The 27,763-nt window shown below is 58.9% G+C and overlaps 1 protein-coding gene across 3 annotated transcripts in view; it reads right to left on the bottom strand.

Moving 5' to 3' along the window:
• PRKCZ (protein kinase C zeta) overlaps positions 1-27,763 on the bottom strand; it is a 98,962-nt gene that overhangs the window by 9,638 nt on the left and 61,561 nt on the right. For all 3 annotated transcript variants that reach the window (XM_032629658.1, XM_032629668.1, XM_032629676.1), the window contains 6 exons: positions 22,187-22,272; positions 17,251-17,382; positions 16,618-16,699; positions 15,517-15,569; positions 12,734-12,922; positions 9,854-9,951 (listed from right to left, as the gene is read on the bottom strand). In XM_032629658.1, coding sequence (XP_032485549.1) covers positions 9,854-9,951; positions 12,734-12,922; positions 15,517-15,569; positions 16,618-16,699; positions 17,251-17,382; positions 22,187-22,272 — 640 coding nt within the window. The remainder of the gene's footprint in view (positions 1-9,853; positions 9,952-12,733; positions 12,923-15,516; positions 15,570-16,617; positions 16,700-17,250; positions 17,383-22,186; positions 22,273-27,763) is intronic.

The raw sequence follows: 27,763 nt of genomic DNA, 5'->3' as shown, positions 1-27,763 counted from the left end.
ATCAAAGCACAGGACGGTATCTGCCACCAGGACCCGGAATCAGGCAGCCCCAGGAGGTGTGTTCACCCCAACGTGGGTGCTCCCCAGGAAACGGATGTGGCCGCCCACACAGGGACAGGAAGCCACGCCATTCCAGAGAAAAGAAAGAAATACGCCAGTTCTAGAGACAGACACCAGCAGGATGGCTTAGGGAGCAGAAGAGATTTAAGGGGACATTTAAGAACCCAGAGAAGAAGAAGCAATGGTAGTTTCCCTTCTGTATCCAGGGGAAAGCCCGTCAAGGGAGTTTCAAGAGAAGCCGCATCTCTACGCGTGGACGCGGGGACACGTTCAGCTGGTCTGTGGCTGTCACCTGGGGCCCCGGGTCTCAGGTAACTTGTCGATCAAGGAATTTATTTAATTTGTGAAACTGATCAGCTACAAGAACAGAAAAGGATGTTTTTTTTTCTTAAGGCAACTGCGTAGCTGAAGATTTTTCTCGTTCTACAAATAAATCTTAATACTACTTCCAACATTTCACTCTTTCTTTTCCCTTTTAATTTTTACAGGAGTGCGCTGCATTTACAATGTTGTGTTAGTTTCAGGTGTACTACCTTCAACGTTTCTTTAGAGCAAAACCCCACCAGAACCGCCAGGGGCTGATTCACCCTGATGACAACGTTTTGTGTGACTCAGACAAGCTGGCTGCTATGACAAAACGCCCCGATGTCCACGGCCAAGCGCAGCTGAAGGCCGTCTCTGGGCTTCACGCCCGGGGCTCTGCCATGGCGCAGGCAGAGTTGGCACGTGTGTGATGCCAGGATGGGAAAGAAGCCACCCCTGGGGCCCAGACAGCAGCTTACGTTTCCTCGGTACTTAACAAAATGTGCAAAATATAGTAAAACCTCGCAAAACAGGATTCATCGAGAGCTGGAGACAGAAAGGGGAGTAAACACCACAGTCAACTCACAGGCTGGGACCAGGGCAGGAGCAGAGGCCAGAGGCCGGCCCTACCCGCCTGACCCCCATCACCCGAGGAAAACCTGGGATGTGGGGCCTATCCGATGGCTGAGAGTGCTGGGGGCAGGGGAAGAGGGGACCGTGGCCCCATCTGCATGGGAGATGCTCTCCTCAGCTCGGGGATGAGTCAGGCCAGGCCCCTACCTCCCCACAGCCCCCATGGGATAAAACACCAGCCCCAGGCTTCCCTGGTGGTGCAGTGGTTAAGAATCCGCCTGCCAATTCAGGGGACATGGGTTCAAGCCCTGGTCCGGTAAGATCCCACATGCCACGTGCACCACAACTACTGAGCCCACGTGCCACAACTACTGAGCCTGTGCGCCACAACTACTGAAGCCCGTGCACCTAGAGCCCGTGCTCCACAAAAAGAGAAGCCACTGCAATGAGAAGCCCGCGCACCGCAATGAAGAGTAGCCCCCGCTCGCCGCAACTAGAGAATCTCGCCGCGTGCAGCGACGAAGACCCAGTGCAGCCAAAAATAAATAAACAAATTTATATATATATAAAAAGCCACCAGCCCCATACCTCGCTCAGAGGGGACACCGATGGCATGGGACAGTGTGCTGAGATCAAGAGGTAATGCCACATGGACACCAGCAGCTGGCTGCATCTGGCCCCCCACCCATGTCTGTCAGTAAAGCTTTATCGGAACACTGTCTTTGTCTGTCTGAACCCCAGTGAGTAGATGCCACAGAGACCACGTGGCCCTCAAAGGTGAAAATACTTACCATCTGGTCTTTTGAAAAGAAGTGTCGACCCCGCTGGTGTAAAAAATAACAAGAACAGCAGCTTTTACAGCCCTCACAAAATGTCAGGCACTGTTCCAAGCACATCTGTGTATAAAACTTAACCTGAGAACCGTGCGGTAGGTTCTAGGAGTTTCCCTATTTTACAGACGGGGACACCGAGGCAGTGGAGGTGAAATAGCTTTCCCAGGATCACACAGTTACTGTCTAATAAGATCTGATAGCGGCTGATCTGGATGAATCCAGGACGCAAGCCTGGAGCCCCACCGCCAGTTACCGACCCCCCATCACAGGGGTGGCTGCCCCCCAGTGGAGCTCAGGGACCGAGGAAAGGAAAAGAGGAAGCAGACAAGCACCTGGGCTCCCGACAATGAACGACAGACAGGAAAGGAGGCTGAGGGCCAAAGGGAGCATCTCGGGAGAGACCACCCTCATTCCCGGATGAAAACACAAATCAGAAACGCAAGGCAAGCCCCAGGACGGACATGGTCAGAACCAAAACCCTGACTCAGAAGGATGCTCACAGCGGTCACGGTGAGCATGCGAACCAGACACAGCCCACGGCCCCGGGGCAGCTGCCAACGGAACAGGGAAGCTGGCAACTCCAGGCGCAGAAAAACCCCCTCTCGGAGCGGGGGCGATGAACGGCTTGTCTCCATCTCCCCGTGGACGACGCGTGCTGGCCGGACACACCACCAAGCACCCGTCTGCATTCGAGGGCAAGGGGACCTGGCTAAGCCTGGCTCAAGTGCCTGTGCTCTCACACGTGAAGGACGCACGGAACGTGAACTCCAGCCCTTCCCAGACTCGGGAGTCATGCCACACGATGAAATCGAGCAAAGCAGGAGAGACCAAAACAGCGAAGCAGCTACAGGAGGACCGGCAGGAGGGTGGCACACCTAAAAAACATAAAAATTACAGCAAACGCAATTGGGTGGCGGAGAGCGGGAAGCTGCCCTCTGAAACACCATAGGCCCCAGCAGATTCAGGGGATCCTGCCAAGAGATCATTTCAATGAGATTTAGAATGTTCCAGAGAGTAAAAAAATAAGGAAAATGCAAAAATCTAATAAAGATTGTATAAGGGGAACTATAGATGGATCAGAAAACATCAGTGAAAAACTCCTAAATAAGATCAGAAAACTGAATTCAAAAGCACATTAACAAAACTGTACACTGAGACCAGGCATGCGTTTCCCCAGGAATTCAAGGAGAGTTCAACCCTGGGAAATAGGTTATAATGATACAATTCATCATTTTAGGAGGCCCCGAGGAGTAAAAAATCGTAACAATCACCTCCATAAACGGTGAGAAGGACCTTGGAAAAATTCCATATTCTTTCTTGACAATAAAATAAAAAGAGGTGTAAACTTCCTTCAGACAAACTGTAACTCCATGCCGGTTATTGGCGTGTCTGTAACCTCCCCACTGGGAGTCTCTGAGCTGCGTTTCTGAGGCTCTGGGGGAGATGGGATGATGGGGTCCAGGAGTCCGTAGCGGGTGAGCCTATTCCCAAAAGCCAGACAGGGGCAGCACCTCCTTAGCCTCCAGCCTGGTCAGAAGGGGCCCCTGTGGACCCGGAACTCAGGGCGATGGCCGCAGGTGGAGACCCTGGTCCCTGCTGCTCCCTGCCTCCCCCAGTGCCCCTGGGCCCCTTGGTGGAGCAAACGCCAACACATTTGACTGGAATGCCAGCGCGGTCTGGTTCTGCGTTCCTGACACCCCGCTGGCCCACAGCAGCTGGCGCTGGGCCCCTCAGTGCCAACACCAGACACGTTCCCTTGGGGTCAGGAAGGGGACGGGTTTGTCCACCACCACCAGTCCCCAAATGCGCTAGGTACTGGCTGATGTCATTAGAGGGGCACGAATCGGGAAGGAGGGGGTAAAAGCATCGTCTGCAGATGTTATCACTGCACAGCCGGAAATCCAAGAAAACCACCTGAAATTTACTGGAGAAAAAGAACCATGAGGCAAAGGGCCCGAAATCAATGTGCAGAAGCCGCGTTACGCTGCTTGTTGCTCTAATGGAAGAAAAGGCCTCACTCACAGTAGAAACAGGAGAGAAACACTCAGGACAAAGATGAAGCGAGGAACTGAAAACTGCACGAAGGAAAACTAAGACCTCCCGAAAGAGCAGATGGAAAGGGAAACCACGTGACTGAGCAGGAAGAGCTGCACCCTAAGGATGCCCCGTCTTCCTTTCCGGAGCTGGACAGGTTGACTCCGAAGTCCACGCGGAGAAATAAACAGCAAAAGGGAAAACAAACGGCAGAACGTGCGGACGGTAAGGCCAGGGAGCGCGCACAACAGCTACTTCCTCCTTTCGCTCTGCTGCGTTTTGAAATGGCGTCAAGTTTTTTTTAAAAAAGGAGCTACCCTTTTACGTGGTTTCTGATGTCGTTTAATAGTTGGCAAAAGCGCAGTTTCAGGCCTGGTCCTGACAGTTACTTCGACCAAAGGAGCCCCCACGCCCGGCTCTAGCGAGGGCCCCGCCCAGGGGAGGCGTGCAGCTGGACAGGACGTCATCTCAGTCAGGCAGTGGCTGCGTGGGGCACCGGAGTCACCGCATCCTAACGGGACGGTCCAAAGGACGCCAGCTCACGGAGAGCACGCTCCCAACGCCGCGTGCACGTCCGCCCCCAGGCACGCGGTAATAACACGTCCCGCCACCCACTTGCCCTGGTCTGAAAGCAGCCAGTCGCCACCAGATTAGGAAGAAAGAAGGAATCACACTCAGTGAAGGCCGTGTGTGGGCACAGCGGCGGGAGGACTCAGGCCCCTGGGCTAGGCGGACGGAGGCCACGCCCCACGGGTCCCTCACTGTCCGGGGCTGTGGGGTGATCCACGACAGCTACCGCAGTGTTTCCAGAGAGATGGAAACGATGGAAAAATACAGCGAAGTCCTGAAACCTCCTGAGTGTTCCGGGGAGTCTCGACCCACTTCTCCCCACGTGCGCCCTCGTGCCGGGCAGTCTAGCCCGAGGGGCCCTGCTTGGCAGCCTGAGGGGTCAGGGCTGCGTCCGGACCGTTTTAGGGGATGCAGGGGATCCAGGTGGAGAACAGAGGCTGACGCGGCTCCACCCACGCCTACTGTCACTCAGCGCCGCGCTTTCTATTCCGGGTTTAAATTATGACGGGAACACATGTGCTGCCTTTGGAAAGTACAGTGACTCTCGTCCCCAAGGATGGAGCACCTGCCCCTCGAGGTCGCGGATGACTCCTGCCACGTGCATGGCCCTGAGGGCGCATCCTCACGCAGATGTCACAGGTGTCCCGTGACCACCACCAGGGCCCCCGGGAACCGGATCTCCCTGACCCTCCATCAGGAGCGGGCGGAGGTCAGACTGGGCCCGGGGTCTGCTCACTGCAGGCCTGCCGGCTTCTCACCGTGGCGACGACACACGTGGCCCCGGCTCCCCCTCGGCTCCCGCGTCCCAGCCCCACGTCCACACCGCCCACTGGACGTGTGCTCGCCCCGCGCCCCCAGCTCCCCACGTCGGACCCCGCCTGCCGCCCCAGCAGCGCCAAGCGTTCGTCAGTCCTGCCACGCTCTCCCTGGCATTGGGCGAACTCACCATCCTCGTCTCCCTCTAGGCCTCCCTCAGGCCTCCTCGCCCAGCAGGTCCTGCGTCCCCGGCTGAGGATCGTGGTGCTTTCAGAAGCCGTCCCACCGTCAAGCCCTTCCTCATCCTTCCCCGGCACAGCCGCCTCCCCTGGGACACACCCGTGCGACCATCCCTCGTGGGCTCTGCCCCCACCCCACCCCACCTTGGCGGCGTTCCCAGGGTACACGTGTGCGCTGTGGCCCCCCTGCATGGGGCCCCGGGACCCCGTCCAGGCTGAGGTCTCTCCAGAGCTGCAGGTGAGTCCCCAGGTGCGATTTACAAAGGCCAACACACAAGGTGTTTCACATCTCCAAGGCACCGGGAACCAGGAAGAACCGAGTTTAGCGTCTAAGCGGGCACTGCAAACAAGGCACAGCCGCTGTGTTCTTCTTTAAAGGGTAAGAAGCACCCGCGTCCGTACAGGAACACAGATAACCAATTGGGCCAACGGTTAAAAGGCTTTCTGTTGGAACAGCAAGTTGACTGTAAACACTTTACCGGTGGCTTGCTCATCTGTGATCTGAGACCACGCAGAAGCGAGAAAAAGGTCCCCAAACTACAATCTAACGTGGGGGGCTGGGGGAGGGAGAAATCGATTTCCAGCCACCATCTCTCGATTACCCATTTTCACCACAATAGCTTAAACTGAAGCCACTTCCCCTGTTTTGGCCATTTCGGAGTTAATTTTGGCTGTTGTGTAGAAAAGATGGGCTGTGTGGATACGAACGATGGTTTTTCCGTAACACAGATGTTTATTTTACACTGAAACCCCACTGTGGGACTTCCCTGGTGACGCAGTGGTTAGGAATCCGCCTGCCAACGCAGGGGTCATGGGTTCGAGCCCTGGTCCGGGAAGATCCCACATGCCGCGGAGCAACTAAGCCCGTGCGCCACAACTACTGAGCCTGCGCTCTAGAGCCCACGGGCCACAACTACTGAGCCCGCGTGCCACACCTAGGGGAGACCGTGCGCCTAGAGCCCGTGCTCCGCAACAAGAGAAGCCACCGCAATGAGAAGCCCGCGCACCGCAACGAAGAGCAGCCCCCGCTCACCACAACTAGAGAAAGCCCGCACGCAGCAACAAAGACCCAACGTGGCCAAAAATAAATAAATAAATACACACATAAATAAATACATTTATAAAAAAATTAAAAATAAAACCCCACTGTACCATCTGCATACGTTTGTACACACGTGGTGCTCTGTACCCTGTGTATACACGTGGCGACATTAAAGACTGTAAGGCTCGGGACGCCACGTCCATGAGTGAACGTGGAACAGGGCAGAGCCGGACGGCACTACTGGATTTGGGGAGAAAAAAGAAATGCTTATTTTCTTCCCATCCGGAGACCCCCTTCTGATAACTGCTCGTGAGAAACTGTGTCTTATTTACCAGAGTTTTGCTGGTGGCGGCCCGCGGGCGCAGCTCCGGAGTGGAGCGGGTGTCCGCTGTGTTCAGCGGCGCTGCAAGGGCTCTGCCGGCTCCCGGCACCACGGCAGGCCCTCGGGGCGGCAGCTCGGCGAGGAGCCCACGGGAAGAGTCGAGGTGGCCCGCACGCCCATCCCAGCCACGTCCCCGCCGCCACCCTGCCCACCCACCTCCCAGTTCCCGACTCCAGTGGCCTCGCTCCGCATCCACCAGCAGCAGTGGGCGCGGTGCTGAGAGCCGCCCAACGTGGGGCGGGGCAGCTGCTGGCTCCTATGTCCTCGCGGGCTCAGACACGAGGTTCCGTCTGTTTGTTCCAAGGCCCAGCACCCCGAAGAAGAGAGGCCCTTTCAGCCGAAGCTTACATTATTCACGGTTCCCCGGGAGCGGGGCCTTCCTGGCTGTAAACGTTTCACTGACGGACCCACAGCCACAGCCCCTGAGGTGGGCATCCCTGCCATTCCCTGTCCCAGGGCTGAGTCGGGGCCCAGAGAGGGTGCCCTGGGCGAGGTCGCCCGGACAGTAAGGGGGGGCTGGCACGTGAAGCCCAGCTGTCGGCTCCAAGCCTCTGCTGGTACCACTGTCAGGAGAACCACAAAAGGCTTTGAAAGACTGAAATGAGGACGGGGTCTCCGGAGGAACCAGGCTCTGCTGGCACCACCCTCCCAGGGCACGGCTTCCGGGGTCTCCCTCCGTCTCTGAGCCACTTTCCAACCGGGTGCGTTCTACACCAACAATGCCATCCACAGACTCGCAATGGAAGTCTGCCTGGTGGGGCCCCTCCCGGCCTCCCGGCCGGCTCGGCACCAGGCACCGGCCAGTCCCAGGGTCCCCGTCACCCGACGTGTGCGGGATCTTGAATTCTCCTGTGAGCGGGCTGTAACCTCTGACGAGTCCCTCATTAATCAGTGAGTCACATAAACGCTGACACACGCTCACTTTATAACTGTACCAAGGACATGACTGTACCTTAAAAAAATCATCCTTCAACACCACAACTGCCTATGAGGTGCCAGGTATGAACCAACTGCTGGGAGCACAAAAACACCCCACCCGGCCCTGCTCTGAGGGAGTCCACACCGTGGGTGGTGGGGGACAGGCGTATATCATAAACCGGCGTCAAAGCAGGCACGTGGAAACAGCCCGGAGAGACACCCTATCCTGACTAACCAGGTCTCAGGTGCTTCTAGACGTCACTGACGGATTCCATAGAAGTGGAGGCAAAGGAACTAGACGCGGAGGCTAATGACCCCCGGGACGCCTCCCGGCTGTGAACGCGAAGGCCGCAACGCACCTTCTCACGTCAGTCTGGAAAGGCGCTACAGTGGGGCTCACACGGAAACACCTGCGGGATGGTCTCTGTTTCCAAGTCTAACCTTAACGCACCTGGGAACACGTGAGCCGGCGGATTTCCGGGACGCGAGTGCAGAAAGCGCTGTGCTCCTACAACAGGGCTGGAAGTGAGGCTGAAACACCTGACCCTCGTACGTCCACGCCCTACAAGTTCATACGGTGAAGTTAACTGAAAAACACAGCAAGACTCGTTCCACAATACGTTTGGGGAGCGTGGGGTTGGGGGGCACCCTCGGGCGTGCCCCATAATCCCAAGAGACTGGTCACAGCCAAAGAGAGGTGAGGAAAGCGCACCGGACACTACTGCTGGGCCCTCCCGGAGCCCCGGGCGGGGGAAGAGGCCCGGCAGGCAGGGCGGCAAAGATGGACAGAGGGACCCAGGGGCAGCCTGGTCGCAGGGGCCTCGTCCACACGCCTAGGGGCCTGGACTGTCTCCCAGAAGCAACTGGGAAAGTGGTCGGGGGGCTCTGAGGCGGGTGATGGATACTTCAGATCTATGTTCTCGAAACATGGCTCAGTTCCAACGTGGGGGAACTGACAGCCTGGTGCCCCAGGGACCGGACACCCCGAGGAGGCTGCAGCTGGGGCTCAGGGGGAAAGGGAGGGTCTGAGACCCACTCAGGAGGCAGAATCACTGAGATCTGGGAAGGTGGCGACGCCAGTTCCGGTGGGAACAGGGGACCGAAGATCGAGAGAGGTGGGGGTGGGTGCGGGGGGGTGTCGGGGGGGTGAGTCACCGCTCTGATCACAACGAAGCCCCGAGCAGAGAGTGGGCAGAGCAGGACCGAGACCGTCGTGCAGAGAGGCTTGCCTGCACGCTGGGCCCTCGCTCGACCACTGGCTCCCTGCGCTGATATAAAACTTCCCCAAGTGATAAGCGTGCCTCACTGCACAAACAACACGGTCTACACTGAGCACCTGCTGCTGGCTGGGAGTGTGGGGCTTTGGCACGTGTTAGGTAGAGGTGCCTACGTGACCCGCCCCCAGTAAAACCCGAGTTTCACGATTCCCTGTGGAGGAATTCAGGGTGTCCTGTGGGACTCCACAGGGAGGGACTCCGGGCAGCTCATGCCTGGTTTCCTCCCGACTTTACCCCGTGCGTCGTTTCCCTTTACATCCTTTCACAGCAGTAAGCCTTAGCCTCGAGTCTGACGATGTGCCGTGTCCTGCAAGTTCTCCTAAGTCACCGAACCTGGGGGTGGGTCCTGAGCACCCCGACCCAGAACACAGTAACTTTTCAAGTAAGCAAACTGTGTGAGTTCAAGTCACCTGGCCAAAAAAACTCCAAACTGAGTATACGTTGACTATCCTAGACCACTACTTCCAAACCTTTTTAAAGTAGAATTCAAATATGTACAAAGCTTCTAAGTGAGGCTGTTTAGTATTTATTCATTTATTCCACTAATCAGTGAGATCCATAAGCACAAGGACAGGCCTCCCACTCACAGTGGCATCCCAATACCTGATCCCATGCTTGTATCAGTGGGATGCGTTCAATAAATAATTTGTAAACAGAATTAAAGAATTTCGCTTCATTTGTATGAAATTTACTTAATATGACACCAGCCAATGAGAACAACACAGCTAGTTTGAGGAACCAAAAAGCCCCCATACTTGCAGACAGGAGGACCCTACAGACGGCGGCAGAAACCTCGTGACGACACAGCCTCCACACGGTTCAGGTCAGAAAGCAGCAGAATCCCAGAAGCACCCCCCTTCTCTTACCGACTTGTTGTCTGGAAGCAGGAGTGTAAGCCGACCAGGAAAGGGTTGCTGGAGGCCTGCTCAAACACGTGCTTCTCTGTCTGTACCCAGTCGATGTCCTGAAATAGAAGCCAGGGAGTGTGAACACTTCACGGGCATATCCTGGAGAAGGGGAGGCAGGAGAGGAATGTCAGCTCTGCTTGAGGGGTGACCATGCAGAGAGGAAAAGAAAACGCCCGCTGAGAAATTCTCCCCACCACCATCGCCACCCCACCACTGTCACCCACTACCATCCGTCACCTTCACCTTCACCATCTCCACCACCGTCAGCACCGTTACCTGTCATCTATCACCATTCACATTTCTCACCGTTTCTACCACCATCACCAAAGCCACCATCACCAGCTGTGCACTGGCCTCTGGGCTACAGGCTCTCCCGCACTGCCCCATGTGCTGCCCGTGGCAGCCTTGGAAAGTCTGTATTATCATCTCCGCTTCAGACAGGAGGAAACAGAGAATGGAGGTTTCTCCAACACCCCACACCCACCTCCCAAGCACCAGCTCCCAGGGCAGGGCTATCTCCCTCCCAATCCACACTGGAACTTGGGGAAAACTCAGCTTGAGAGTCTCGGCTTTGGTTCCGTGACAACCCCAGAAAGCAGAGCCGGACGAGATTCCCCGAATTCCCCAGGTTAGACCTCTTGTCTCAGGGGTTGGGAAGCGAGAGGGAACGGGATGTGTCCACGGTAGCCTGCCTTCCCCTGAAGGTTTCTGGAAAAACGAGCAGACTCAGTGAGCATCCCTTTGGTGGCCAAAGACCGTCTGGGTTCCTCGTCCTGGGGCTGGGTCCTGACCCCTCTGCCCCTCGCTCCCAGGGACGCCCTGGCCGGCATGGCTCCGTCTGACCAGCCCCACCTCCCCCAGCTCCACTCGCTCGTGCAATGGCCGCCTGGTGCCTGCACTCAGCGTCTCATGTGCAGAGCAGGCCTCAAACAGAGCCCTTGACTGTCCCTGCGTCTGTTCTCGCAGGCACCGGGCCACCCGGGTGCTCAGGAAGGAAACGCCGTTGGGTGCGTGATGCCTCCTCCCCCACGCCCCCGGGTCCACCCGCCTCCCGCCTGCCGGACTCCCCACGCTAGTTTAACAAAACGCCACAGACCTCGAGACTCAAATCCTCCAAACTGTATCCTCTCGCTGCTCTGAGGAAGAAGCCTCTGGGCTCAGGGTGTGGGCCGGGCCCCGCGGAGGGTCCTTCCTGCACCTCCAGGGGACTCTGGCCCTTCTCCGCCTCTGTCTTCACAGTGACTTCTCTGTGTGTGTTTCCCTTCCTTCCTGTCTCAAATCTTTCCCTGCCCTTCTCTACAGGGACACTCGTCACTGGATTTAGGGCCCCCCAGCTGATCCAGCATGACCGCCACAGGATCTGTGATTACCTCTCCCCAAATAAGGTCCTGTTCCCAGGTTCCTGGGATTGGGACGGGGGCCACGGGACGGCAGCGCCTCTCACAAACGCACCGTTGGCCCGCGCGCCACATCCTAGGGTCTCGCTCCCCTGAGACCACCTCCGAGTCCGAGCTCCAGTCCCGGCCACGTGCGAAGACGCCGAGGGCGACCACAGCAGTAACTCTCTCTGGAGGCCTCTCCGCTCAGCGTTCTAGAAACCGGCCCTCACACACCATCAACCCTCCAGCCAGCCGCAGGCTGGGAAGGGGCTTGGAATCCTCTTGCGGGGCTGCAACCGGCAGTGAAGACGCTGGCCGGACCCCGCACTTCCCGGGGCCTCTGCCTCAGCTGTGAGGCACGGATGTCCTAACTCACTTGTGAGCGCAGCACCCAGGGCTGAGGGGCCAGCTGGGCGCTGTGAGCACTGCATAGACGCACTTGCTGGGAGGACAGGTCGGGACTCGGTGCGGCCCCGCTCTGCCCTCTGAACTGCGAGCCTGGGCCGGGGAGCCCGCCCGTGGCCCCCGCTCCACGGGCGCCAAGCGGCCTCACGGGTCAGCAGGGGCTGCACCGGAACAGACTGACTGCTCCCCGTGAAGCCAGTTCTCTGCTTCTTAGGGACGTCACCCCCGTTCAGGGGTCCAAGAAACAGGTCAAAAGTACGTCAAGCCAAGAAGCCCATGAAAAGGAGCTCAACACGTTGTCACTATGGGAACGCCAATCAAAGCCACTTCATACCCACCAGGACAGCAATGGTCAAAAAACAGAAAATAGCAAAAGCGTCGGCAAGAACGCACAGAAATTGGGAAACTCACGTGTTGCTGCTGGGAATGTAAAATGGCACAGGTGCCGTGGAAAACAGCTTAGCTGTTCCTCAAAAAGGTAAACATAGAACTACCCTATGACCCAGGAGTTCGCCTCCTGGGTAAACACCCAGGACGAGTGGAAATAGGGACTCAAGCAAATAACCGCACGGAGCCGTTCACGGCAGCGCGACTCAAGCAGCGGACGCAGAGACAAGCCCAGTGCCCGTCAGCGGGTGAACAGAGAAGCCCGAGGGGGCTGATCCGTAAAACACAACGTGGCCGAGGCCTAAAAAGGAAGTAAGGTCACGCAGACACCCGCTACCACGTGGATGGACCTTGAGAACACGACGCTCCGTGAGAGAAGCCGGACACAGAAAGTCCCCTAACGCACGGCTCCACTTACACAGAGCGTCCAAAACAGGCAAATCCACGGAGACAGTGGGCGGCCGTAGGGGCCGGGGAGGGGGCGGTGGGGGGGACTGCTCACGGGGACGGGGCGGCCTTTTGGGGGGTGAGCGGGGTGTTGGCGAGGGTGGCCCGACACCGTGAATGCGTTAAACGCCACTGAACTGTGCGCTTGAAAGCGGTCAACTGGCAAACTTGGTCACGTGCGCTGACTGCCATCCGAAGGAGCGAGTAGGTGGGCCCTCACCTCGTCGTCGTGGACCAGCTCCTTCTTCACCACCTTCATGGCGTAGACCTGATCGTTCTTCTTCAGCCGTACCAGCAGGACCTTGGCATAGCTCCCGCGTCCGATGACCCTGAGCAGGTCGAAGTCCTGCAGCCCGAGCCCCTGAGATATTTTGATCCCGTCCATCCCATCGATGACCGGCTTGAGGTCCTGAGGGAGGGAGGACAAAACGGGAGGAAGCGGGAAGGGGACTCGTGCGCGACGGGGGAAGACGTGTGGCATCCGCGCCCCGGAGCCCAGAGCCCCATCCTGCTCACAAATCCTGACTCTCTGTCCCAAAGGCCGCCACTCCCGCGCCACCCAGGAGCAAACCCCAAGAGCTTCTGGCGGAAGAGGCCGGAAATCCGAGAGCCGTCATCAGCCACCGGTAGGCCTTCTGCAAGCAAGGAGGGATGCTCGGGGCCAGCCCCGCCTGGACAGGCCGAGGAGGTGGCCGCAGGCTCACACACCCAGGGGCCATGGGTGCAGCGGCCGGAAGGCCACCTGGCCCTCCCTGGGGGGTTGCAAAGCATAACTTGCTAATGTCTGGAAAGACCTTCCAAAGCAAGTACCGCTAGAAACAATATACGATGAAAGAGAAAGGCAACGTGATTAAGGGCACAAGCTCCCCTCCTGAGAATTATCTCTGGCGAGGATTCTTAGGTGGAGGGAGGGTAACTAAGTGTTCCTGACTCACTCCAGACACAGAATGAGCAGGGAGAAAGATCTAGACGTCCAGGCGGGGACACTGATCTTGGGAAAGGTGTGGCCTCTCAAGGTGTTGCTGTTCCCTGAGGTCCTGTGCACAGAGGTTGAGCTCCAGCCGGAAATGTCCTTGCTCAGAACCACAACTTCCTGAGCCTCATTTATCACCCAGAGTCCAGTTGTGATGCTGTGATTTGTAACACCAAGTTCCTCTCTGTTCTAGGGCCCCATTCCTGGCACACAGCTCCTAAAACCTGGGGGGGATTTCCTAAGTGCTGAGAGCCAGCACGGTGTGTTTTGTTATGTTAATGAGGCAACTACAGGGAAGCCTCTAGGTCACCTAAGGATGCAGCTGGCTGCCAGGGGAACCAACTCAGGGATTAGAAGGTCAGTCCCATCCCCTGACCTCCCAGGAGGGCAGAGGGGCTACAGCTTGACTCCAGCGCCAATGGCCAATGATTTAATTACACCTGTGTAATGAAGCCTCCGTAAAACCCCCAAAAGGAGAGGTTTGGAGAGCTTCTGGGTTGGTGAATACGTGGAGATTTGGGAGTGGCCCTCGCTCAGAGACCATGGAAGCCCTCGCCCCTTCCCCACACCTTGCCCTGTGAGCCTCCTACAGATGGCTGCTCCCGAGTTACAACCCTTTAAAAGAACCCGGTGATCTAGTGAGTAAAATGTTTCTCTGAGACCCGCAGGCCGTTCTCACAAATTAATTGAACCTGAGGAGGGGGTCGTGGGACCCTCCAATCTGTAGCCAGTCGCTCAGAAGCACTTGCAACTGGCATCTAAAGTGGGAGGAGGGGTCCGTCTCGTGGACTGAGCACCCCCCTGGGGGATCTGTTCCCCGGTCGATGGTGTCAGAGCCGGGTTACACTGTAGGACACTCAGGGTCTGCTGAGAACTGCAGAGCTGCTGGGCAGTGTGGAAAGCACACACAGAAAATAAAGGCAGGCTTTTATGCAGTGCAGCTTGGGAGGCGGCCCTGGACCCGCTGTGCTGTCTGGGTGGAGAGGACGTGGGAAGGCCTCACCCGCGGCAGAAGACGGTGCCAAGATTGGGCCCAAGAGCCTTCGGGGCAGCAGCCTCTGGGGCTTCGTAACGGATGTGCCCCTGGTGAGACCCAGCTGCGGAGGCGGCAGGGCCTGTTCCCGGAGCTGTCAGCTCCCCGCTCCTCGACACCTCTCCTTCACTGCCGCCCGACAGGCCGACTCCCCCACCCCAGACACCCCATCCCCCCAAACCAGAGGGCCCGTGAGAGCTGCCTGTGGGCACCAACGTCCCTGCCACACAAGGCACTGAGTCCCAGAGACGGGGACTCCCGCCACGGGGGAGGGGGACGGCCGCAGAAAATGTAAGAACCTGGGTGCTGGAGTGGGCGTGACAGCCAGGTCAGAGTGAGCCCACCCCCCAGAGGCCAGCCTTCCCGCTTTCTCTCAAAGCACAAGAACACGGGGTTTCCTTTGTGGAGGTCACGGGTGGCCCTGTGGTCCACCGTGATGGCCTGAGCCACCTGTACTGATGTGGAAACGGCCACGCCGGCAGTCAGGCCGTGGAAAGCTTCCCGTGCGCCGGGCATGGTGCTAAGCGTTTCTACGATGCTCTCAGTTTACCCTCACGGAAAGGTGCAATCATTATCCACACTCGACAGAAGAGGATCCTGAGGTCAGAGGGGTCCCCTGAGCCGGGCTCAGACCAGGCCTGCAGCTTGGGCTCACACAGACTCAGCCAATGACCCCTCACGCCCAGTTCCGTGTCGGTGAAAGAGTGCGTACAATGAGCACCATATGCTCACCTCTGAGATTCAGCAACGGCTCACGTGCTGCCACGCTCACTTGCTCTCTGCCCACTTGGCTGTACAGAGAGCACCTCTGTGCTAAGTGTCTGGAAGACCTCACGGACCTCTGCCCTGGAAGCCTCAGCGTGCGCGATGCCCGATGCCGCAAGGCCGTGCTCCCCCAGGCCTCCTCGTTCATGCTCGGGTTTCCACGCCCGCCCCGGAAACGAGCTAAAGCACCTGTAGACAGGACGCTGGAAACACCGACGAGCCGCCTACTCACCTCAGGCTCACCTGCGATGTCATCATGTCTCCGGGCCGAAGGGACATAAGCGACTAGTGAGGAAAGGAGAAGAAAGCGGCGCTACAGGCGTTGTCGGGGACGCGGCCCGAGACCCCCACGGCCCCTGCCCCTCGGGAGACACGGTGGCCCGGGCCAGGCCGCCAGGAATGTCATCATGTCTCCGGGCTGAAGGGACATAAGCGACTAGTGAGGAAAGGAGAAGAAAGCGGCGCTACAGGCGTTGTCGGTGCTCAGGGCGAAGGCCTGGCAGCCACTCTGACTCAACTAGAGACTTAAGAAAATGCAGCTTCCTGGGCCCCACCCAGACCTGCTGGCTCTGAACCTCTGGGGCTGGGAACCTGCCTCTGTGACAAGTTGCCCTAGTGATTCTTCTGAAGTGACGGATCATAAGGTTTTGGTGTCTAGCCTTCCGGTCTTTGTTCTTATGGTACGCAGGTGGCTGGCTGGGTGGACGGGTACTTGTTAAGGGTCTCCTTTACATGAGGTGCTGTGCTAAGGGTTTTATGCTCCGTGGCCTCCTGTCATCCCAGGGGATGGAACTCATTTATCAAACGAGGGCTAGGGCCCTTGCACACCCTTGTAACGGCGCACAGAACTGCAGAAGCTCAGAGCTGCGCCATCAGTCCAACTGGTATTCAGAGTCACTCTCTGAATGCTTCTTAGCATTAAAAAAAGTCTCTCCCCAACCAAAAAAAAAAAAGAGAGAAAGAAAGAAAAAAAAATCCACTAAAACTCAAGAACTACACAGTAGCCTGCCATGCGCACTGCAGGCCTTTCCACAGAGATGGGTATCCATGGTGGCCGCTGCGCTACGTGCCTCTTGGAACGTCCGAAGTCGGCACAGAGGGCAACCCCGCCCCGGCTCTCCAGGCAGCAGCACACGAGACGTGGGCGCCCAGGGAAGGCCACCCCGCCCACTTCTGACCGGACGAGGGGGGCCCTGAAGCCCTCCCCAGTCCCGAGCGAGCATGGGACATGCTCCCAGTACTGGCCCCTGGTGACAGGAGAGGATCTAAAAGGGTGCCCGGGGGAAGGGGAGGCGGGCGGGTGTTCCTGGGGGGCGGGGCGAGCAGCCCCTACTTCCATCCGTCTCCTCAGAAGGAAGGTCCACGTCGTCACTCTTGTCGTCCACTGCAGGCTCCTGGGAAGGCATGACAGAATCCTGCAGAGAGACGGCAACACAGTGACCCGCGGGCGCCACGACGGAGCTTCTGGAGACTCGTAAGTCACCTGTTATGTAACACACCCTGTGACACACGTATCACTCAACTGTTACATCATCGCACTGAACACGGGAGGAGGAGCCCTGAAGTCACCTGTGAGTCCACAGGCCGAGGTGACCGCTCAGCCCCTCGGGCCGCGACCTTGCCGGCAGGTGCTTTAGAAAGCGCGTGTATTTACACAGTGACGCTGACTCCTCTCTCCCGCCCCAGCCCCCATCACGCGTCGGCTGCAGTCAGGCCCCAGCTCCAGGTTCCACGGCTGACGTCACAATCGAGGAGGCTCCCTGCTGGTGGACCCTGCGGCCCCCAAGAGTGCCGGGGGCTCCCGGGGCTCAGGAAGAGGGCCATCACCCTGCAGCCCACGGGAGCCCCCTCCTCTCTCGTGCGGGGCAGGGACGATGTCAGGGCCCCACCTGGACAGAAGGAGGCCGAGGGTCCCTGGGGCAGTGTGGACACCCGCCCGCCCAGGCTGTGCCCAGCCCGCACTCACCATATGCCTGTCGCAGCTCAGCGGGACGAGGACGTGGCAGCGCTTATGGACCAGCAGTTTGCAGTTGATGCACCTGTAGCCCTGCCTGGCAAGGCCCCATATCCTTTCACTGCACTGGCCACAGTACGCTCTCTGCACGGGACGAGAACAGCCGCTGTCAGGGGGCCCCGCCACGCCGCGCGGACATGCTGCACCGTCACGACGCGCACCTGGGGCGGGAGGAGGCCCTGTCGCCTCATCCAACCGGGACCAGGCCCCGCCCAGGCTCGGCAGCTCCATCCCAAGGTTGGGGGGACCGAGGGCCCCAAGGAGGGCGCTGGGGCTCTGCTCCTTGTGAGGGAAAAGGGGAGGCCCCGGCAGGCAGGGGTGAGGAGGACCCCTCCACGGGCAGCGCCCCCCCTGCTTGCAGGGCCTGGAGTGGGAGTCGTAGCTCCTACCAGGCCGTGCTCAGAACAGCCGAGGGGCCCCCTGTGGGTGGAGGGACCCAGGTGAGAAGTGGGTGGGAGAGCCGGCTGCCTGACCCTCGTCCAAACACCCACCTACACGACGACCACAGAAGTGACCCTGCCTGGCGTCTGGACGTGTCAGGATTCTGAGCTGCTCTGGGGCTCCATGCAATTATCTTGGTATTTTTCTCAGCGTTTTAAAAGATTTTAAATGGTCAATCTTTATTCTTCTTGGTTCTAAACACCTGAAATTCATGATCATTTTTGGCTTGTTTGGAGAAGTTTTTGGAATGTCACAAAATGCGTGGAGGTGAGCGCGTGCAGAAGTCTGGTCACCCGCCCACCACTCGGCGTCCAAAGTCATCTTCGCAGTTCCGTGGTGTCCGCACGACGACAGGTTCCCCGTTTTTTGCGGTAAGCGGGCCTCTCACTCTTGTGGCCTCTCCCGCTGCGGAGCACAGGCTCCGGATGCGCAGGCTCAGCGGCCATGGCTCACGGGCCCAGCCGCTCCGCGGCACACGGATCCTCCCGGACCGGGCACGAACCCACGTCCCTGCATCGGCAGGCGGACTCTCCACCACTGCGCCACCAGGGAAGCTCCCCCCATTTAGTTTTTTTTCAGCCGTAACTCGTTTTCGCGTTTTACCCTCTTTTGCCTTTTTTTTTTTTTTTTTTTTTTTTTTTTAACAAATTTCTTTCTTCTGAGAGAGTCTCAAATTACTCCTGGAGACAGAAAGGATACACAGTACCAGCCGCGCAACGGAGCTCATTTAGGAAACAGAGCGAACCCTCATGAGGTGTGGGCCTGAGGTGCAGGACGGGCTGCTGGTGGCCAGCGGGCACCGAGAAACTGATTTCCCACCAGGAAGGAGCCCCCTCCCCATACACAGAGCGCATACGTCTCAGTCACAGCCATGTGGTCAGCACCTGGGACAGTGCCCAGCACACAGTGGGTGCCCAATTAAGTTTTGCTGAAGACAAGTCCACACGCGTGCGCCCACGCGCCCCCCTGCTTTCAACTTCGGTAACAGGAAAGAGAAGGATGTACCCAAGTCCCCCACGTTGCCGGAACCATCCCTCCCACAAGGTGGCCAACACGGGCTATGGGACTCCTTCTGGGAACGGCCTGAGATGCAGTGGACGGCAGCAAGGGCCAGACAGGGGGCTGGACAGAGGGCCACCCCCCCAGACCTCCAATTCGGGCCAATCCAGTTTAACGCCGGCCTTGGCACCTCTGCCCGAGGAGGGTGAGTGCTGGTGAGTAAACTCGGGGTTCAGGGAAGGGGCGTCATCTCTGAGGACCGCTCACCATTCATGGAACCATTACAAAAATCCACGTCTTTTTATACAATGTGCTAAATGTGTTTAGCTTTCTCCAGGACACCATCTAACAATGCTTGGATCATATTTAGGGGCAAACCCACAGCCACCTGGTATCTTCGCGAATTAACCGAGATCCCTTTTCCTACAGAGCCACCCTCGCCAGGGTCCAGGCCAGGACAACGGGTGATCAAGGGCAGCGTGAGTTTGCCGGGTTCCAGCACCCGTCAGTCGCATCGAGGCCACATGCAGGCATCCCCCCAGGAGAGGCAGCCACAATGTTGCCAAAGGCTCTTTATTTCAAAACTAGATTTGAATTATCAACGTTTCAAGAAACGTGCCACTAAATAATAAAACTTAGGGAATTCCCTGGCGGTCCAGTGGTCGACTTGGCGCTTTCGCTGCCACGGCCCAGGTTCAATCCCTGCTCGGGGAACTAAGATCCCGCGAGCTGCGGCCAAAAAACCCCAATAATAATAATAAATAAAACTTAAAACCCAAGCTTCATTTCTCAGAAAAATCACGTGACTTAATAGATTAACGGGTGCAGATGTTTTTAAGCCCCTTACATGCTGCCGAAGTGGCTCCTTGCTCGTGGTTTCAGTCACTGGCGTCTGGGGCTGCTTTCACACGGCAACAGTAATGGCAGAGTCAGGGCCCGGCTGTCACGACAGAGACTGCACGGCCCCTAAAGCCTGAAATACCTACTCGCTGCCTCAGCCCTGTTCCAGCTGCTCAGACCAACGGCCCTGGGGCTGAGGGCCTCAGGGCCTCCCATTGTGGGCTGGACGCTGCCCCCGCGCCCCCGTGAGTCCCCAGCGGAGCCTTCCTCTCTGCTCGAGAAGCTCAGTTGTGTCCAGTGCAGAGACAGCTCCAGGCAGGGAGCTCGGGCCAGTGAGGCCGACAGCCCTTGCCTCCGTCCCTGGGTCACCAGTGAGGCCGACAGCCCTTGCCTCCATCCCTGGGTCACCAGCAAAAGAGGGCAGCGGCCTCCTTTGTGGGCTTGTCCCTGGGAATCTGGCTGAGCCCGCAGAGCCAGGCGTGGAGCTCCTGAGACACGCGGGGTGGCCTCGCAGCCCCGTAATGAACACTGGTGGATGGTGCGGCCTGAGACGTGGAGCCCAAGGACCCTGGTGGGAACTGTGCCTGCTGACGAACGGCGACACGCCCGCCTCCCCATCTGTGAATGGCGGGGCTGGTTAAGAGTTGTCGGGGGTCTTGGGGTCAGCTCCCTCCTCGGCCTCCTGGTGTCTGTGAAAAGCCGCTTGGCGCTCAGGGAGAGCGGGTGGGGACGGGGCTGGAGTGGGTACCGCCCCCCAGCCGCCAAGTTCCCCTCCTCCTTGAGGAGAAGCCTTTGCCCACAGAGTTTGGGGAGGGTGCGGCAGGAGGAGTGCCAAGCTCTGCACCCTGCCATCAGAGAAATGGGTTTTCCTCGGAGAACCTGCAGGGAGGTAGCGGCCAGGCCCCTCCGGCAGCCTTGCCGGGTGGGTGGGTTTCGTCCTGGACCCGTGAGTCAATTTGTCATGAAGGGAAGCAGTTCTCTGATGTCCTGAAGGGTGGCCCATCCCGTCCGCCTGAGACCCTCTCTGGCAGAACCAAGCTGGTGCCCAGATGCACAGGAAGAGAAGCCACCGGCCACAAGCTGGCTGGTCGTCCGTTTTTTAAGTAAACACGGGAGGGTGGGCAGTGAGGGCCTCGCGTCACGGGGGCTGGATGCTCCCATTTCTCCTTAAATAAACACAGGAGGGTGGGCAATGGGGGCCTCGCGTCATGGAGCTGGACGTTCCCATTTCTCCAGGCTTCACCCGGTCTGTCTGGGTGGCTCACCGCAAAGTCTCACGTCCACACCCGTCGGCCAGGCCCATCACTCCCGCACCCCAGCCCTCTGCCAGCACTCGGCGATGCCCGACCTCCCCACAGCATCCGACGTCCCGAGGACCCTGTCCCAATGTTGCCAAGGCTCCCAGGGCCCTTCTCATTCCCGACAGACATGCCGCATCCCTTCTTTACACACAACATGGCACCCAGGGCTCCCCCGCTGACTCTTCCCCAATCATCCATTACAGTAAACGATAAACCACTGTGTCGTGTTGCACCTCCCGTGTGCCAGGTGCAGGCACAACCTTCAGGGCAGAGTGCTGTGCCCGGCGGGAGGTGGCACACACGGGGCTGTGAGGGGCACGGGGGAGGCGCACCACGTGGGGGGGACGGGGGGGGGGCAGAGCGCTCAGCGCGTGCGGGGGTCCCCAGGTCAGCGGGCGCTCGGCTGCTGTACTGGACTCCGTGGTGTCCCCCCAGACTCAGGTCCACCCAGAACCTCAGGTGGAAAAGTATCTTTGTAGGTGCAGTTAGTTAAGTTAAAATGAGGTCAGACTGGGTCCTAATCGTGACGGGTGTCCTTGGGGAGCAGGTGGCAGAGGCTGGAGGGCTGAGCTCCCAGCCCAGGAGCTCCGAGGACCGCCAGCAACCCCAGAAGCTACACAGGCAAGAAGGACCCTCCTAGAGCGGCGGGAGGGCGAGCGGCCCCGCCCCACCTTGGTTTGCGCTCCAGACGGCGAGAGAACGGACGGTGAAGCACCCAGGCTGTGGCGCTTCGTGCCGGCAGCCCCGGGGCACGTGGTCGCCGGCCGTGGGGGCACCTGCAGGTGCCTCCCCACCCACCTGCCAACGGGACGGCTACACAGCCTCGCGAACCCCATGGTTTCCACAGGACACAGGGCAGCACGAGGAGAAACACCAGATGCTCGGCTAAAGCGCCTTCGGAGCAGGCCGGACAGCGGGGCCCGCGGGCCGGGGGGGCTGGAGGGCTGTCTCGGGCTCTGGGCTTCGCAGGACACCCCTGGGACCAACAGGGGACACTGTGGGGTAACACACGCATCCTGGTAATGGGACAAATCTGCATCCCTTCTGAATGCACGCAGGCAGGCGGGACCATGGAGCCACAGCGCCTGGACAGGGATCCCGAAACAGGGACACACAGGCCGAGTTCATCAGGAAAGACCCGAGCTGGCACCTTCCCGGGCTCAGGGAGCCTCGTAAAGGGCTCGTTGTCATCCAGGGGCAGTGGCTGTGAAAGCGGCTCGCAGGCCTCGCCTGTGCGCAGGGCAGAGCCCGGCACCTCCTCTGGCGGGGGGAGTGGGGGCATCTCGGCGGCCTCGACAGCAACTCACCCTGTTAAAGCGCTTGGCTTGGAAGAGGTGGCCGTTGGCGCGGTACAGCTTCCGCCATCTTCTGGCTCCACGGCGGTAGATGGATTCTGGAAAGAACAGCAGAAAGGGGTAAAGGAACGGCCTAGTGGCCCACGAGCCCAGCTCTGCCACGTGCGGTGCGGTGGGGACAGGCCACCCGCCGAGCTGACACGCCTGCATCCCCACAGCCACTCCTCACGCGATCCCGGGGTCGACCTCCCCTCGATGCCCCTGGATGTGCCGCGAGGGCTGCCCTCCGCGGAGGGTCAGGCTGCGAAGACATTGGGGCCCGTGTGGCCCTCCCACGTGTTTCCTTTCCACGCCCTTTCCCTCCGGGCGTGAAAACCAGGCCCCTCTCCACATAGGGACAGGCTCCGACAGGCTGAGGGCCCCCTGGACGTGCACGCCCAACCGTCCTCAGAGGGACCCTGGCCGCCGGGGAGTCCACGGTCAGCCCGAGACAGGCGTCCGTCCAGCCAGCACCATCCCGCCCCCTCCGTCCCGGGCTCCCGTTTGAAGAGCAAATCTAGGGACAGAAGTAAAGCCAAACCAACCGGACACTAATGTTGAATTGAAAGTTACCCAAACCGTCGCTTTCACAGCCTGCATTCGATAATTCAAACTCCTGAGGAAGGAGGCTGCTTGTTAAAAACGCGGAGCTAAACGTATAACCAGAACCGTTGGTTTTATTCTTCCTCAAAAATGTTTCCAACTTTGCTCCTTCAAAACACTTTGAAAGTATGTGAAAACAAAATACTCAGGATACAACGGGAAGCTTTGTGCTTTTACAAAGCTCTGTAGTGAAGGCGACTTTCATGAGAAGTCAGGGAAGTGCCAGGAATATACTGACGTGGAAACTGTAACAGAATGTTTTTAAAACAAGCAAATTACGGCTCTGGCTGGAACCTGCCGAAACCAGGTCACAGTGACTGCAAAACCGGCTTCTCTCCCATTAAATGGGAGACGAAGGGGGAAACCGAGAAGCCGACACCCAGACAGAACAGGGCCGGCCAGAGGTAGCGTCCTCACCCCCCAGCCCATCTGCCCTGGGCTCCGAGGGGGCCCTGGTGACGCCCCAGGACCCCTGCCCGGATGACAGGGTGCGGCCCTCCTGGCCTGATTTGGGGGAAGCCTGGCCCCCGGTAGGTTCCCGCTAACGTCCCCGCGTGTGGCGTACACACCCCCCGGCTGTCCCAACAGACGGAGGCATAAGGCACCGGGTGACACAGACACACAGGGGGAGCTGGGCTCTCAGCCGGGGACGCGGCGGCACGAGACTCCGGCTCTTCCCTGCGCTCACACACGTGCCGTGTGAAAGCCTGAAAATGCAGCCCACCGGATACCCTTCAAATTTGAGCCAAGCCACCCGAAATAAGAGACTCAAGGATGTCCTAGCAGAGGTCAAGGGGTACTAGGGAGCCCCCAGCAGGCCGGAAAGCTCAGCGAGGGGACAGGATGGAGCCCTGCTGACCCCTGGGCACGGAGCAGGACTGAAGGAAGGCGGGTGATGTCCCGCCGTCCAGAGAGAAGCCTGGACCCCTGCTGCTACGTGCCCTCCCAGATCACACGTGGAAGCCCTACCCCCAGCCCCCATGTGACTGTATTTGGAGGTGGGGCCCCTAAGGAAGCAGTGGAGGTTAGTGGTCATAGCGTAGGGCCCCCGACGGGATTAGCATCCTCACAAGAAGAGGAGACACCCGAGCTCGGTCTCCAGGGCGGCAGGACACCGGGGAGGTGGCGAGTGAGCCAAGTGTCCTCGCCAGGCACCGACCCCGCTGGCACCTGGGCCTCAGCCGTCCAGCCTCCAGACCCTGGGGAGTGAGCTCCTGTGGTCTCCGCCCCCATCCAGGGTATTGTGAGGGCAGCCCACGCAGACTGGACGCCTGCCTCACTCCACACGCAAGCCGTGGCCTCAAAAGATAAGGACTAACCACGAGAGGCAAAGCGACACATTTTAGAAGGAAATGTGGACAATCTTAACAATCCAAGGGGGAGAAAAATTCCGAAAACCCAAAAGCACCGGCCCAAAGAGGAGAGGAACACACCTGAGTACCGCGAGGGGAGGACGCATGTCCATCCAGAGGCCGCCTGAGAGGCAGACAAACCCGTCTCAACGATCAGCCGCACGCAGGAGACGGGTTAATGATTCGGGATGCGGGAGGCACTTCCACAGACCAGCGAGGAAAAAGCAACAGAAGCGTCAACGAAAGACAAGTCTCCGCAACGTCAAATACCGTCAAGGACCAGAGCAGTTGGAAGTTGCCTGTCCTCCGAGACAGGGGCTAAACCGGGGCCAAAACCGATTGTCGAGAGGATGCGCGCTTCCCCGGGACCCGGCAATTGCACTGCTCCGAGACCAAGGCGCAAGGGACCTCACACGTGGGCTCGTAGCCGGCAAAGGGTGTTTGCGGACGGCCAGGCCCACGGGCAAGATGACAAGTGACCTGCGGGCGTGACTGCTCAGGAGGACCCGTCGGCCGTAACCTGACATGAGCTACCCTCAGCGGCAGAGACGCATCTTCCAAAATCAAACCAAATAAAGAGTCAATACGAAGTGACGTACTGACGTCCATAAAGCGGGCTCTGTGAAATGATGCCCTTGTTACCAAACTAAAAAAGAAGCAAAACGGACAACGTGTTGCTTCAGGATGCGCAGGTATGAGACGAAATCCTTCTGGTCAGTGGAAGACCAGAAGCGGTGGGTCAGCGCTGGGCGGGTCGGCTGCTAAGGGCACGCGTGCCCACTCCGTTGTATGTTTTATAACACACGTGAGTCCCGTGCTCTCGAAGCGCCTCAAGTGCTGCAGTAAACAATATACGATCAGGATTGTAAAAACACAGAGGGAGGGGCCAGAGGCAGCAACAACGACGTGGTTATAAACCAGTTTCAGATTTTAATAGTAACACAGAGCTCTGAGTCTGCACAGAAAGGCCCCGGCCGCTGCATGCGATCCCGCCCCAGGGGCCCACATCCACTCCCCCACCGGCTCGCACCCTGACCAGAGGGGAGCAGCGCCTGTGGACGTGCGCTTCACACCCACGGCAGAACACCGACCAGCAGGGCTGCCTCAGGGAGCCACGGCACTGATGTGACACTGCTCCCAGGCCACGGAAGTTGCAGACGTGCAAGTTAAGGGAGGGGAACCAGGGGGTAAAGTGGTGAGCAGGCAGGAGGGGGCCACATCCTCCAGGCCCCTCCCGACGACCAGCCCTCCTGGGGGAAGGGTCAGTGCATGTCCTGCGCACGCAGGACCGCCGTGCAATGTCGGGCAGAGGTGTGACCGTGCTGTTGTCTTTAACGAGAGGCCGAGCATGGTTTCAGGAGGTGCCTCTCGGCAAGGAGGGGAATGTGGTGGGTAATTTCATGTGTCAGCTGCCTTGGGCCACGGTGCCCAGATCTGTGGTCAAACGTTATTCTGGATGTTTCTGTGAGGGTGTTTCTGGATGAGATGAACGTTTAAACCAATGGCCTCTGAGTGAAGCAGACTGCCTTCCGTAATGAGGGTGGGCCTCGTCCAATCAGGCGAAGGCCTGAAGAGACCCCCCCCAAGGCTGACGTCCCCCAGCAAGAGGAAGTCCTGCAGCAGATGGACTTCGGACCTGAACTTCGGCAGTGGCTCTTCCTGCATCCAGCCTGCAGCCTCCGTGACCACGTGAACGAATCCCTCACAGTGAATACTCTCTCTACACACACGTCCTGTTTATTCTCGTCTGGAGAACTGACTCACATGAACCCTCAGGTGGTACTTTCCATTACTCCCCACCCCAGGCAGAGACAGGAAGGTGCCGTCAGAGACCCTGGCAGTGCACAGCCCGGCTCCACACCCTGGCATCACTTCCGGCAGAGGCAGGGGAGCCCCTGTGGTGTCCAATCCACACCCATGTTGCCACCCGGAAAGCAGTGCCCAGGTGACTTACAAGGAACCACAAGGGACAGCAGGGCATCCTGCATTGAAAAAAATATATACAGTTTTTGTTCTGAAGTAATTTCAGACGTACAGGAAGTTGCAAAGACAGTTCAGAGAGCTCCTGTGTAACCTGCCGGCAGTTTCCCCTCGGTTAGCATTGCTCCGACACGGTGTGAAAAAGAAAAGGACACACGTGCTCAGAGAACACGCACGTGCAGAGCGCTTCCCGGGGCGGGCGCTCTGGGGATGACCCGCCCCACCGCCCGCTGCACCCACCGCGGGCCCTGCGTGTCCACCTTCCCATTCGGCCGATCTCAGTGGTAAATGGTCCTGAAGCCCAGCCGGGTGGGCTGGCAAGGCCTCCATGGGAAGCGGGCCCTGAGGGGTGGCTCTGGCTGACCCCACAGCTGCTCCGCCGGGTATCCTGGTGGGTCAGGAGGCTCCAACTCGGTCACCATGTCAAGGCCGACTTCGGAGTCAGAGTTGCTCAAAGTCAGAGCCTGCTGGGCACCTTGAGGTGTCCGGTCGCCTCCACGGTGCCCGTGCTCTGGACGGACACAGAGCGGGAACGACAGTGGGTCCTCACGGCCCCGTCTGCTCAGCCGCTCCTATACCTTCTCTCAGCCTGAACGACACCCTCAAAGAAGCTCTCTGCTTGTCTTCGGAGTCCTATAATTAGGACGGCTGCAGGGAACTTTAATGAGCTCAGTTTCTATGGCAATGGAGCATCTTGAGGGCTCTGACAAGGCGAAGAAAATACACTTTAAAAAGGGAGCTTAGAGCAACAGACCTTGAAACAAACCAGGCAGCCCCCAGATTTTGGGGGGAACATGGGGTGCTCTGAATTTTCAGGGCAGATCACGAAGCTACTGGAAGCCTCTCTGTTTGCTGGACACGGACCCACCGCCCAGATGACCAGCCCAGCACAACCCCCGACAGCCCTAGAGCACCTCGAAACTGTGGCGGAAGTGCTCCGGCAACGGGGCGTGTGGGTCAGCCGAAAGCCTTCCTGGTGGTTCCGGGTTGGTGGCCAGCCCGAGGCAAGGCCAGGGAGCTGGTGAGGGGCCCTCGTCCCTCAGGCTGGGGGTGGGGTCCTCAGCAGAGCGCGCGCTGCCGGCCCCAGGCCCAGCTCCCTCCGGGCGAGTGGCGTCCCCTGGGGTCCATGCTCAGGAGGGCGGGGCCCGTGTCCAGTGGGCAGCGCACTCACTCAGGCCACCCTGTCCTCACCGACCACACATTCCACCAGAAGGCTCCTACCGCAGGCTGCACGTGACCCTCTAGAAGCAGGAGTCTGGGGTTTACGTGGGATGCTGGCCTGGCCATGGGCCACGTATCTGGCGCTGCTGAGAAGCCTGGTGGCCGCACAGGCTGGGGGTCCCGAGGGACGGTGGCCAGTGTGGACAAACCGTCCCAGGAAGCCCACGGAGCCACACAGCTCGCCTGCATTTCCCAGTGGCTGGTTTCACCCGACCGTGGATCCGGCAGCCCACTGCTACGCACACCAGATGGTCGCTGTGTCTCAGGAGGGACCGGGCACTGCCCCCAAAGCCGTGTGACCCAGACCCATGTCCTCCTGTGGCTCTGTGGGTCATGCTGGGGGCGGAGCAGCAGTGAGCAGGACACAGCAGGGCCGGTGGGGTCGCCCCCTCCA

This window comes from Phocoena sinus, chromosome 1, assembly GCF_008692025.1.
Source record: "Phocoena sinus isolate mPhoSin1 chromosome 1, mPhoSin1.pri, whole genome shotgun sequence".
NCBI classification, from domain to species: Eukaryota; Metazoa; Chordata; class Mammalia; order Artiodactyla; family Phocoenidae; genus Phocoena; species Phocoena sinus.
This window is presented reverse-complemented; position numbering and strand designations above follow the sequence as displayed.